Source organism: Littorina saxatilis, linkage group LG15, assembly GCF_037325665.1.
Source record: "Littorina saxatilis isolate snail1 linkage group LG15, US_GU_Lsax_2.0, whole genome shotgun sequence".
NCBI lineage: Eukaryota > Metazoa > Mollusca > Gastropoda > Littorinimorpha > Littorinidae > Littorina > Littorina saxatilis.
Window position 1 is genome coordinate 21,768,266 of NC_090259.1, and position 13,598 is coordinate 21,781,863.

Below are 13,598 nucleotides of genomic sequence, written 5' to 3' on the forward strand. Positions count from 1 at the left end.
CTCACCCTAGCAAGGGCTGGCCAACAGAGTAGAGAAAGGAGGCAAGTTCCAAAGGCTGAATAAGCAAGAAGGAACAAAAGGTGAAGCCCGTGTAGCCGAAGCCAGCCAAGGCTGAGCATGTTCCGGAACTGAACCATAGTAGAAACAGCGGCAGAACCAAAACAGTAGAGATACCACCTTCGGGAGGAGATGGCCTAGCCAAAACCTCAAACCGTGGTACCTACAAAAGGTGACTAAGGAACCGGAAGTAGGAAAACATCCTATCTTCCCGGAACGGAAGTCCGACATCGACAACAAAGTCAACCAACAAGGAAGCCACCAATGTCGATGCACCCAAGGGAAATCCTGAGCCGAAGCTTGAGCTTCGACGGAAATCCAGAACGTGTTCGATTGCTGACTAAAGACTGAGAACCAGAATAGCTCAGCTACGAACGCAAACCGAAGTCACAGCTGCTGGTGGTAAACTGATGAATGAGAAGACCGGAAACCGGAAAACCATCCAACCGGAAAAAGACCTGACTCATCCCCCTACTGACGGTCGAGAATAGGGGAAACGTCCAGGGCCACCTGAACTGAATAGGCAGTAAACGCAACACCCAACAGGTAAAGTGAAGACTGCCCCGGCTGAGGCTGAAAGCCTAAATGCCCGTAGGCCAGCCGCTGTTCCTCACCCACCGACCTCCGGAGGAGTGTCAGGAAGAGGAGAAGTGTATCCGAACAGAGCCGGAAATGCAGCAGACAAAACCGCAAAAAACGGAAGCGAAAGTTGCATAGAGTAGACTGAGGCCGGAAGCCCAAGCGCCCGTAGGCCAGTCCTCTGTCAACTCCAGTCAAAACAGCAACGTGTACTTGAAATGGAGGACTTATGCTTCCAGTAAAACCGGAAACACCACGCCGACAACGGCTTCTGCACTTGTGAAACACAAATGCCCACGACGGAACAAGAGTGAGACAGGACAGAAGAGGACTGGGGCCGGAACCCGAACGCCCGTAGGCCAGTCCTCGATCAACCCCAGACAAGCCACTACGTGCGCTTGTGATGGAGGACCTATGCTTCCAGACAGGAAGTGTAGGAGGCCGAAACCCCGTCCGGGAAAACCTTCGACGTGACCTCTGCCGCAGCTTAGAGGACAGCGTTAAGCCTTTTTCCCAATAACCAGCACATGTGGAATCGCTGACGACAGACTGAATGTCCGACACAACCGGCGAAAAAACCGAAGTCCACGTACTGGTGGAAGGCCGGTGAAACGGCATAACCGGAAAACCGGAAATCCGTCCCCCCCGACGTCGTCCTAACTCATGCCTCGAACAGGCTAAGAGAGAGAAGACGGCAAGTCTGCAGCCGCAGGAACCGGAACGGCAGTCGACGCGACAACCGAAGGTTGAAACGCTGACTACATCGGCCAGGGCTGAGACAACACCTGCCCGAAGGGCTGGCGTTGCTCCTCAGCTACCTACATCCGGGAGGAAGTGGAAGCGAAAGGAGCAGTAAATCCGGGCGGAGCCGGAAAGCACAAGACGAGACCGCGAAAAGCGGAAGCGCCGAATGCGAGGACGGAGGCCAGAAGCCCGAATGCCCTAAAGGCAACGTCCGGTCAACCCCGGAAACGACCACAGCGGGTGCGTACGTCAGAGGACCTATGCTTCCAGCGAGTGCCGGAAGCGCAGCGCCATAAACGGCTACCGCCATTGCTCCGCCACACAATGGTCTTCAAGGAAGCCAGGGTGTGACTGAACAGAGGACGAATGCCCGGGGGGCAACGTCCGGTCAACTCCGGAAACGACCACAGCGGGTGCGTACGTCAGAGGACCTATGCTTCCAGCGAGTGCCGGAAGCGCAGCGCCGGAAACGGCTACCGCCACTGCTCCGCCACACAATGGTCCTCAAGGAAACCAGGGTGCGACTGAACAGAGGACGAATGCCCGGGGGGCAACGTCCGGTCAACCCCGGAAACGACCACAGCGGGTGCGCACATCGGGGGACCTGGTCAACCCCGGAAACGACCACAGCGGGTGCGTACATCGGGGGACCTATGCTTCCGGCGAGTGCCGGAAGCGCAGCAGTCGGAAACGGCTAGACAACTCCGGAAACGACCCCAGCGGGTGCGTACGTCGGAGAAGTAGCCGGAACCAACTGCCGCCATTGCTCAGCCACACAATGGTCTTCAGTGAAGCCAGGGTGCGACTGAACAGAGGACGAATGCCCGGGGGGCAACGTCCGGTCAACCCCGGAAACGACCACAGCGGGTGCGCACATCGGGGGACCTGGTCAACCCCGGAAACGACCACAGCGGGTGCGTACATCGGGGGACCTATGCTTCCGGCGAGTGCCGGAAGCGCAGCAGTCGGAAACGGCTAGACAAATCCGGAAACGACCCCAGCGGGTGCGTACGTCGGAGAAGTAGCCGGAACCAACTGCCGCCATTGCTCAGCCACACAATGGTCTTCAGTGAAGCCAGGGTGCGACTGAACAGGGGTTTGCGGGTCGTGAACCCGCCGAAAAGAGCTGTGTCCCAGCAGGGACTGTCCGACGGCCTCACGAGGGCCTGTGGACCAGCTCGACTTACTTGAATCGCCAACCACAGCGGTAGAAGACGAAGAAGCAAAACATCCGCCCTAGACAACGTCTCGGCCGGAAGCGTCAAAGAAGCCAACAAGGTGACGTCGCCCACAGACAGCGGGACCAACGGAAGACGCAGGCTTGGAACGCGAACATTTCTTCACAAAGATAACTCAAACACCTGATCTGCTAACGGCAGAGAAGGCGAGGAGAAGAAACAGGACGTACAACAGTATATGACTGCCCCACAAAGTGTTTGTTCGAGGCAGAAAGAGTAACGAACAAAACATAACAAACATGTTAAATTCGAAACCACGACAAGTCCTACGGACTGGTAGATACCTGCTAAAGCCTAGCCAAGAAACAGTCAGCGACGCTGATACACAAAATGGCGGCCAAGCGATAAGTTACTGGACAAAATTTAGAAGTCCAAAACGGACGAAAATTAAGCAATAACAAAAATTCCTGTCAAAGTAATGACGAAATATGAAATGGCTTACCAACTAACAAAGCAGAAGGCAAAAACGCAGGTAAAGTAAGGAGAACCTCACCATAACATAGGCCTAGCCACCGAAATAAGCTGTCAGGAAAGCTGAGCAACCGAAAGTGGCGGCCACAAGATAAGTTACTGAAACGCATTTAGGAGTCCAAACGGACAAAAAATTCAGCAACTATAGATAAATTCCTGTCAAACTAAAGACAAGAAGGAACAAGCTTACCAACTAAACAAAGCAGCAAGCAAGTAAGAAGGTAAAAATACGTTTACCTCCAAAATACATCGGCCTAGCCACAAAAACTGTCAACTCATGCTGACAACAAAAATGGCGGCCAACAGTAGTCACTGAAATATCACAGGTCCAAACACGGACGAAAATCAGCAACTACAACAAATTTCCTGTCAAAATAATGACCAAAATGGAAAGAGCTCACCAACTACGAAGCAGGAGGCAAGATAGACGGTAACGTGGCCGGTGGGTGTCAAAACAACACCAACAGCGCAGCCACAGGGGAGCCCAAAAATACAACAACCTGCTCCCTCGAAAGCTGTAAGGTCGAATGATAGGAACCACGTGTTCAGTAGCAGTAGTGACATGGCATGCACGAGGGGAGGTAACTCCCCGGGTGTATGGGCATTACCATGGCTACGTTTACACTTTTGTGGTTGGGGTTGCTTCCCTTAGACGGTTAGCCTGTACAGAACCTAGCATCTCCGATTGTGTCAATGCTACATGTGATTCGGAGTAGGAATATGTAATTTAATCCAAAAACATATAGATATGATATGTTTGGATTAAAAACACGCTCAGAAAGTTAAAACAAACAGAGGTACAGAAAAGCGTGCTATCCTTCTTAGCGCAACTACTACCCCGCTCTTCTTGTCAATTCCACGTGCACTGTCTTTGCCACGGGCGGTGGAGTGACGATGCTACGAGTATACGGTCTTGCTGCGTTGCGTTGCGTTCAGTTTCATTCTGTGAGTTCGACAGCTACTTGACTAAATATTGTATTTTCGCCTTACGCGACTTGTTTTTCTTGTATTCATTCATCAATTTTATTTTACCAGAAGCCTATCATACTAGAAGTATGCATCTACTATTACCAGCAGTCGACACGCGGTGATACATATGTCCTTTGACCTTTCCTTGGGGATATCCCATACTAAAAATAGAATACGGAATTGTGGGAAAGATGTTTAAGGGCACTCACGCATTATATTTGATTTTCAATACACGACTCAAAACCTTTGGGATAAATAAAAAAGAATAATATACAAGTACATCGAGTTCAGAAAAGAAGAAAAAAAAGTTTAAAATTCATGATTTACAGACTTTGGGGACTTGAACTTGAGACCACCGGCTTTTGGAGGCAAACGTCTTACCACCGCGCCACAAGGCTTACACAATCGAGGCGTGAAAACTAAGACTTGAACTGACAACTTAACTGCCTGGTGTGGGCCGAGTTTTTGAATCGAGCATTTGTTCACTCGTTGTTATCCCCATTCGTATTTGTGTTTTGTACGTTTTCTTGATATCATCATTACATGTAGTCGTGGTGTTGCCCGGTATAGGGCAATCAATTTTCAACAAAGTCGATGTCACGTTTACTAAAACAATCAAAAATGAATGGGTAATTCTGGAAGTACTCAAAATTATGCAACTGTTTTTATTATTTCGATTAATTTCATTATCCAAAACGTTTGGAATGAAGCAAATGAATAAAATACAAGAATTACGAGTTCAGAAAAAAATAATAAAATAACAGACCCTACGCTCCCGGTCACTTCGTATAAGTTTGGAAAGCGATATGAAGTAGCGATAATTTCAAGCGTGACCGACATTATTGATACAAAATGCATTGACCAATCGCATGAAAAATACCCAAAATCCTCTATTCTCGATGACATACCAAGGAGTTAGTTCGGGAGAACGACGATCTATGGACGGTTTCTATATCTATATACGGCTTGTGTGTGTGTGTCAGTCTGTCTGTCTGTCACTTCGCGATGCACGGCCAAAGTTCTCGATGGATCTGCTTCAAATTTGGTGGGCATATTCAGGTAGACCCCGGACACAATCTGGTCGATGAAAATTTTCAACACGTGCTCTAAGCGCGGCGTGGTGAACCAATTTTGGTTTTTCTGTAGATCCATTTCCAGTAACTCTTCCTCATCTTCTCCAGTGTTTTGCGCGTTTATCTCCCTTCCTTCGTGTGGCGTCAATCATGTCAACACGTGCTCTAAGCCGGCGAACCGCCACACTGCATACTCTGTCTCGCGATCCACCCGGCGAAGCGGGTAATCGTCTAGTATTATATAAAGGGAAGCAAGCAGTTAAAAACGGGCGTCGATAGAGCCAATAAACAGGGATGGGAACTTCTAGTGTGATAGACATCTGATTTTACCTTATTCCCTTTAGAATTCTTTTTGTTCGTTTTTTCTTTTATTTATTCATCTATTTTCATTTACTTATTCCTTTCAGATTTCTTTTGTTCACATTTTATTACTTTTATTTTTTTAATTCTATTTTACCTGAATCCATTGAGATTGTTCCCCGTGCCCAGCTGTTTCCACTCCAGCAGCATGGAGTTCCTGGAGGCCGAGTACTCCAGGATCTTGTAGGCGTTGTCCTCAATGCTGTCGCCCACCGTCTCTATGATCACCATGTCGCCCATGCTCTTCTTCACGTCTGGAGGGTAGCTCCCGAACGACATCATGCGGTGATGGTTGTTGCCTGTGAGAAAGAAAAGGTAACAGTAGAGTTTTTCGTCTTCTGGTTATGAAAACGCTCTAATTCTAAAAACTGTGCTCTGCTGCTTCTGTCTCCGCTATCTTTCTTCATGCAAGGAACTGAAAATATTCAAAATGAATTATAATTCAGTGATTACCTGCAATATGAGACCCCTCTGGTTACAGGTACATCCCAATAAAGGACACCTGCTGTCCTGTTATCTCTTAGCTTAACCAAAGTATACCTGTTATACAGTCGTTTCTTGGGCAACTCTCGCCACAAGGGACGCTAGGACGCTGAGCTTGCTCGCTTGGCGAGAAAACATGACGGCCACACTGCTGCCAATCCGATTGGCTGTCCATGGGTGTTTACCGACCAGTGCAGATGACTTTTCGGTATCAACCAATGGTGTGAAATTCTTGCGTCGCCAGCCATAAAACCGTTTCATACACACTCTCGCCTCTTAACTCTGCAAGCGGCTAGCCAAAATAATATCTCGCCTGAAAGAAACACGCGTCATGTCCACTATGCCCCATACCCTCTGAAACCTACCCTGTCTGGCTCCTTTGTGGACGATTTCAAAGAAATCGTGAAGAGCTTCGGGTTGTTGGGGAATCTTGGGACCCCGGGCGATCTGGGAGACGTTTTTCTTTGTCAGAAGATTGTAGATGCTATTGTACGCTGCAATCTGTGCTTCCCTGCGTGAATGACCCTGACCTTGACCCACAAGGACATCGTCGTAGTAGATCTCGCAGATGAGGTTAATGTCAGGGCGACCTTTGTAAGGGGTGGTGTTGTACTGACGGTTGTCTTCAAGGTCGACGACCTTGTAGAGGGCCGAGACACGAATTCCTACCTGCAGACATTTGTGAAGACGCCATTCTGTCAAAGAGTATGTACGATGAAACTGAATACTGGAAGGACTAAGCTCGACAGACATTAAACAACTATTCATGTTAAAACAAATGAGCAAAACAATAATTTGAAATCGCCGAAAACATTGCATTTATTTTGACAAAAAAGACGGTTCAAAAATAACAGTGCAAAAAATTTTAAGGGCTGTGGAAGAGTTGCTTAAAACTGAGGTGAATTTTCTGTGTGATAATTATACTGAGTTAAACCACACTGAAAACAAAATGACCAGTTGAAAATGCACTCTAATGTGCATTTTTTTGCTGAGGCCGTTGTGTTTTCTTCTTTCCCAAATATGCACATCGAAGCTCACAATCACTGTCACCATAATTGCTTGGCTGCCCAAGGACAAGATATCACATGTATTAGCTTTGTAACACACGACCATGATCAACACACTTGGCAACTTTTCAATTACCAGCTATGTAAGCGATCAAGGCGGCATCGGTCGTGATCGAGCGCCAATATCAGACCTGGGAACCCCTGTTTTGCACTTGGAGTATTCTCAAACAAACTTCGTGTATTTTCAGAAAAATGAGCGTGCTCCAGACAGCATTTGAACATCCATGATTCAAACATGCTTCATATGCGTCCGTCGCAGCGTTAATTAAGTTTACCAAGACATTCAATACAAATCCTTCTCTCAATGTTTACTGACAAAAAACTGTAATCATGTGTCAAAATACTGGATCGGCTTACGGAAGCGTTTGTGAAGAAAAGTAGTCTAGGAATATTAACTCGTCGTACTTTTTCCCCACTGACCGTACTGATCGTATTCTGGACAATCATGCGTACAAAATACGCCGAAATCGTATAGGTTCCCAGGTCTGCAATATGCATATTTTTCAAAAGAAGAGGGTGACCACATCAAGCAGACACTGCATTGTCTCATTTTTCACTCAATATGATGAGTTCATCTCTCAACAAGAAGGGCAAAGCCCATACGACTCACATGCTTGACCTTGACATGACCATCATACACTAAGAACTGCTTTACACATTTTTCCTACCAAAATACATGTGACCTTGACCCAAGGTCAAGGTCATCCAAGGTCATGCAACACAAAGCTGTTAATTCAAGACATAGGAAGTACAATGGTGCTTATTGGCTCTTTCTACCATGAGATATGGTCACTTTTAGTGGTTCACTACCTTATTTTGGTCACATTTCATAAGGGTCAAAGTGACCTTGACCTTGATCATATGTGACCAAATGTGTCTCATGATGAAAGCATAACATGTGCCCCACATAAGTTTTAAGTTTGAAACAGTTATCTTCCATAGTTCAGGGTCAAGGTCACTTCAAAATATGTATACAATCCAACTTTGAAGAGCTCCTGTGACCTTGACCTTGAAGCAAGGTAAACCAAACTGGTATCAAAAGATGGGGCTTACTTTGCCCTATATATCATATATAGGTGAGGTATTCAATCTCAAAAACTTCAGAGAAAATGGGAAAAATGTGAAAAATAGCTGTTTTTTAGACAACATTTATGGCCCCTGCGACCTTGACCTTGAAGCAAGGTCAAGATGCTATGTATGTTTTTTGGGGCCTTGTCATCATACACCATCTTGCCAAATTTGGTACTGATAGACTGAATAGTGTCCAAGAAATATCCAACGTTAAAGTTTTCCGGCCGGCCGGACGGACGACTCGGGTGAGTACATAGACTCACTTTTGCTTCGCATGTGAGTCAAAAACGTACACAATGGAGCTCATCCTTTAATGTGATGCTATTGCGTGTTTTGACCTTGCTTGACACCTTGCAAGAATAAACAACTTGTCCACAGCTAGTGCATATAAAAAACGTAGTGAAGTTATTTCTGGTAAAAGTCAACTGACGAACTTTTTCACAGTTGGTGAAAGGCAATGCCAAGGTCTGCTTAAAATTTCAGAAAAAATACTAAACCAAAACCAAGAATGGTAAGTTATTGGAACGTTTCATTTATGACAAAACAAAACATTACAATCACGGGACCTCAACGACACAAAGGCCTTTAAAGTGGACAGACAGACGAACACTTATCGTTACGCTCATAAGAAAAATGACATAGGCAATTATCTTATGAGCGTGACATTATCGTAGAGATAATGAACTTATTAGCGTAGAAAGGGTTTCTGTTTCCAGTCTCTGGAAATGACTGAATATGACCGAAACTTTAAGGCCCTTCCAAAATTTTCCAAAGAAAATAAATCCTAGTAACATCCCTGACCTTGGAGCAAAGGTCGTCGAAGCGAGGAACCATGGCAGAATCTTCTTTCCCCAGGTCAGATTTCTTCATCTCTTTTTGAATCATCTTCATCTTATCCGCCAGAGGTAAGTTTCGCTCTACCGACTGCAATTTTGACTCCTGTGTGGTTCGAACTTTCCGTGACGTGACAATTCCACCTGCTTGTTTGTCCGATATGGTTCGAACATTCTGTGATGTGTGCGCTTCACCTGCTTGCTTTTGCTGCAAGACAAAATATATACAAACAAACTTGGTGTGTGGCAAAAAAACATACGGAGCAAATGCTCATATGATCCACCTTTGCCACATACACACACACACAATATTTGACATTAGGAGACAACCAGACTTGGATCTAGGAAAAAGTGCTGGAACTGTGTGAATTAGTTTCAAATATCTTGTTTCAAACACGTTCAAGAAAGTGATAAATATACAAAAACTTGACTAGGATCGACCAGGCTTAATCTGAAATGCCTGGAGGTCATCAAACCCTGGACATGTTAAGTTTCAAATATCCAGCAGACAGTAGCGACAATGTGTACACTCACAGAGAGGAAAGTCTTGAAGGCTTCAATGTCGTCTTTGCTTTGATGTTCCACCTCCTCTCTCAGCGTCTCCTTCCCACAATCCTCCAGGGCCAGAATCTCCTCCAGGGAGGAATTCCTCAGGATCTGAACTGCTCGCTCAAAACAGTCGTGCTGCACGTACAATTCACAATGTATAATTCATCACCAATTGCTCGTCAATGTGTAAAAACCCATGAAACATTCAGCTAGTACCTAATTGATTTGCTCTGACGCACCTAAATGTTGGGGTAAAAACTGTCATGCACTTGAAAAATCCACTCAAGCAAAAAGCACAAGTATACGTGGAAGTTTCAGCCCATGAAAAAAACGAAGAAGAAGAACAAAAAGAAAAGAAGGTACAGTGGAACCCCCCTTTTGAGATCTAAAAAAATCAGAAAAAATCAGGCCTTAAAAAGGAGGGGCTCTTAAAACAGGGGTAAATTTACAGAAGCTATGAACAGAAAGTCAGAGAAAACAGGGTCTTAAAAGGGAGGGAGTCTTTCTTTCTTTCTTTATTTGGTGTTTAACATCGTTTTCAACCACGAAGGTAAAATCGCGACGGGGAAAGGGGGGGAGATGGGATAGAGCCACTTGTTAATTGGAGGGAGTCTTAAATTGGGCGGTCTTAATAGGGGGGGTTCCAGTACCACTGTACTCAAGTCTGAAATGCATCACTCTCACCTTCACAGCCTTTTTGCTCAGCCCCAGACCACGGGTAAGAAAGAACCCGCCCACTTTGAGAACGCCGGTGAAGAGCGGCTTGATGATGAAGCACAGCTGCTCCGCCTCAAACTCAATCTTCACGCTCAGATGACTGGCCTTAAGTGCTGTCTGTATGTCGTTTGCATTATCAGGGCTGGTGCGGAAGAATTCCAGGAACTCGTTGAAGGCAGTAGCCTATGGATGTGTTAGAATTGTATGAAAGGGATTAGCACGCCTGACAACCTTACCATTGAAAACCAAACATTATTAGGGCACCCCCTGAAGATGAGCAAAAATACTTGAAATTCTAGTGAGGTCTGGAAAATGTGTGCAACTTAAATGCAAAGTAGTGCAATCTGATGCACATCTATATGTTTCTTATTTCTTACATTTCGTGGAAATCTGAAGAAAAAAAGTGGCTGCCCTAGCTCCTTTATTCAGACAGAACTTCAGATTGAAATCTTGTTCAATATCACATAATATTGCTATTTCATATGTTACGTGGATTTCCATTGGTCAATTGGGCAAAATTGAGCTCAGTGCAAAAGTGATATCGACGACATTTCCGTCTTTATTGCTTCCCCACTTCAAAAACAAAAACACCTAAATTTAAAAACAAAAAAATAAATATATGAAAATGTAATTATCCCAGAATGTAGTTGAGCAAGTGACTAAAGACTTTTTGAAAGAAAAGACATTTTAAAATACTAACAAGAAGGGCAAAGCCCATACGACTCACATGCTTGACCTTGACATGACCTTCAGGGTCAAGGTCAAATAACTAAACCTAGCAATGACATCATACACTAAGAACTGCTTTACACATTTTTCCTACCAAAATACATGAAGGTCAAGGTCATCCAAGGTCATGCAACACAAAGCTGTTAATTCAAGACATAGGAAGTACAATGGTGCTTATTGGCTCTTTCTACCATGAGATATGGTCACTTTTAGTGGTTCACTACCTTATTTTGGTCACATTTCATAAGGGTCAAAGTGACCTTGACCTTGATCATATGTGACCAAATGTGTCTCATGATGAAAGCATAACATGTGCCCCACATAATTTTTAAGTTTGAAACAGTTATCTTCCATAGTTCAGGGTCAAGGTCACTTCAAAATATGTATACAATCCAACTTTGAAGAGCTCCTGTGACCTTGACCTTGAAGCAAGGTAAACCAAACTGGTATCAAAAGATGGGGCTTACTTTGCCCTATATATCATATATAGGTGAGGTATTCAATCTCAAAAACTTCAGAGAAAATGGGAAAAATGTGAAAAATAGCTGTTTTTTAGACAACATTTATGGCCCTTGCGACCTTGACCTTGAAGCAAGGTCAAGATGCTATGTATGTTTTTTGGGGCCTTGTCATCATACACCATCTTGCCAAATTTGGTACTGATAGACTGAATAGTGTCCAAGAAATATCCAACGTTAAAGTTTTCCGGACGGAAGGACGTCCAGACGGACGGACGACTCGGGTGAGTACATAGACTCACTTTTGCTTCGCATGTGAGTCAAAAAGTACAAGAAAAACGTGAACAAAAAGAAATAATAATCAGAGGGAGGGATATGGAACAGCCAAAACTGAGACAAATACTTTTGTAATTTCTTTACAGTAAATACAAAATGTCCAGAGAATTAGCAATATATCTAACATTGACTGACTGTGTGATGATATCTTCTGCTATTGGTCCGTTTCGACAGTGATATCACTGTCTCAACAGACCATAGCAGAAGATATCATCAGACAGTCCGTCAATATCACATAACACACACAGATCATCAAGTTCCTCAGTGACAACCTTGCGCTCAAAAAGAAACCTTAATTCAGAAAGCAATTCAGTTTGTAAGCATTTTTCTTTTACACCCTGTGAAAAATCAAGCCTCTGCAGTTCATCCAGACACAACATTTAATGACACCATATCACATAGCCTGCATCAAACCATACCCCTACCATCAATTTATCAAGAACAAGGACTTGAACGCACACACAACACGCACGCACACACACACACACAAAGCAAAATGCATAGCTTAAGCCACCTACCTGGGGACTCAAACAGAGATGCTTGGTGTGGGAAAGCTTGCGTTTGGATGCGCTGTCCACCAAGTCCATGAGAGAAGTTGGCTTCTTCACAGTGCCCCTCTCTTTTCTTCCTCCCCCTTTCCCCCTCCCTCCACTTCCACCCTCTTTCACCATCACTACAATTTTGTCTGAAATTGCTTGCACAGTTCTTTCCTTGATGTCTTTCTTCTCGATCCCCCCTCCCCTCTGGTTGCCCCCACTTCTTCCCCTCACGTAAACTCTGCCCCGATTCTGGTATCTGTTTGCTCCCTGGTTTGGTTGACCATGGTTGGTTAGTTGATTATTATTTTGTATCGCCTCTTCAGCTGTTTGTTGGCCAAAGCTACTGTAATAGTCACTGCTGTAATTTCCACCACCACCACCAGAGTAGCAGCCTCTGCCCCGCCCACGTTGCATTTGTTGAAATCCTACACTCTGGTTGTTGTTCAATGACTGACTTTGACCTCTACCCCGACCTCTACCCTGAACCCCGTTCTTCTGACCTTGGCCTTGCTGTCCAAAGCCATCACCTTGACCTTGCTGTCCAAAGCCATCACCTTGACCTTGAAGCCCAAAGCTACCACCTTGACCTTGAAGCCCAAAGCTACCACCTTGACCTTGAAGCCCAAAGCTACCACCTTGACATTGAAGCCCAAAGCTACCACCTTGACCTTGAAGCCCAAAGCCACCACCTTGATCTTGAAGCCCAAAGCTGCCACCTTGACCTCTTTCATGACTTTTGCCCCTTCCCCATCCTCCAGAGGTCTGGTCTCCTGCTGGGTGCTGACTGCCCCATAAACTCTGACCCCTCCCACGACCCCTCAGCTGACCTTGACCTACCGCTTGGCCCTGACCTTGACCCCTTCCACGATTTCTCTGTACAGCACCTCCTCGGTAACCTCCCCCACCAGCTTCGTATCCCCAGTCATTTTCTCGGTCGTAATTTGCTGTGTCATAAGATCTGAAGCTTTGATCATCCATGTGCCATTGATCGTGCTGGATGCTCTGATCGTACATGTCTGGGACACTTGGGGCTCCTCCTCTTCTTCCTCTGTGGCTGGATTGTGAACTACCTGCAAAATGGTACCGTCTGAATTCAGGGAACACAAACATAAAGTGAAGGAACTGAGGAGAAAACAAAAGTCAAAACAAACTTGTAAAATTGTGATTATGCTGGTCAAAATATCTAAACCAGTCTAATATCTAATATCTAAGCCTGGCCTGTTTCTGCATGGTGGTACATATCAGTGAGCATGGGATTTTTGATTTGAATCATCAATGCATTTTCCTTTGCAAACAAAGGCAAAGTACAGGCACTGATAAGTCTG

The 13,598-nt window shown here is 45.2% G+C and overlaps 1 protein-coding gene across 2 annotated transcripts in view; it reads right to left on the reverse strand.

The window, feature by feature from the left end:
- The window catches only part of LOC138948811 (uncharacterized), a 37,039-nt gene that overhangs the window by 17,764 nt on the left and 5,677 nt on the right, over positions 1–13,598 (reverse strand). For both annotated transcript variants that reach the window (XM_070320436.1, XM_070320437.1), the window contains 6 exons: positions 12,253–13,343; positions 10,179–10,394; positions 9,480–9,629; positions 8,914–9,153; positions 6,340–6,643; positions 5,589–5,790 (listed from right to left, as the gene is read on the reverse strand). In XM_070320436.1, the coding sequence (XP_070176537.1) occupies positions 5,589–5,790; positions 6,340–6,643; positions 8,914–9,153; positions 9,480–9,629; positions 10,179–10,394; positions 12,253–13,343 (2,203 nt within the window). The remainder of the gene's footprint in view (positions 1–5,588; positions 5,791–6,339; positions 6,644–8,913; positions 9,154–9,479; positions 9,630–10,178; positions 10,395–12,252; positions 13,344–13,598) is intronic.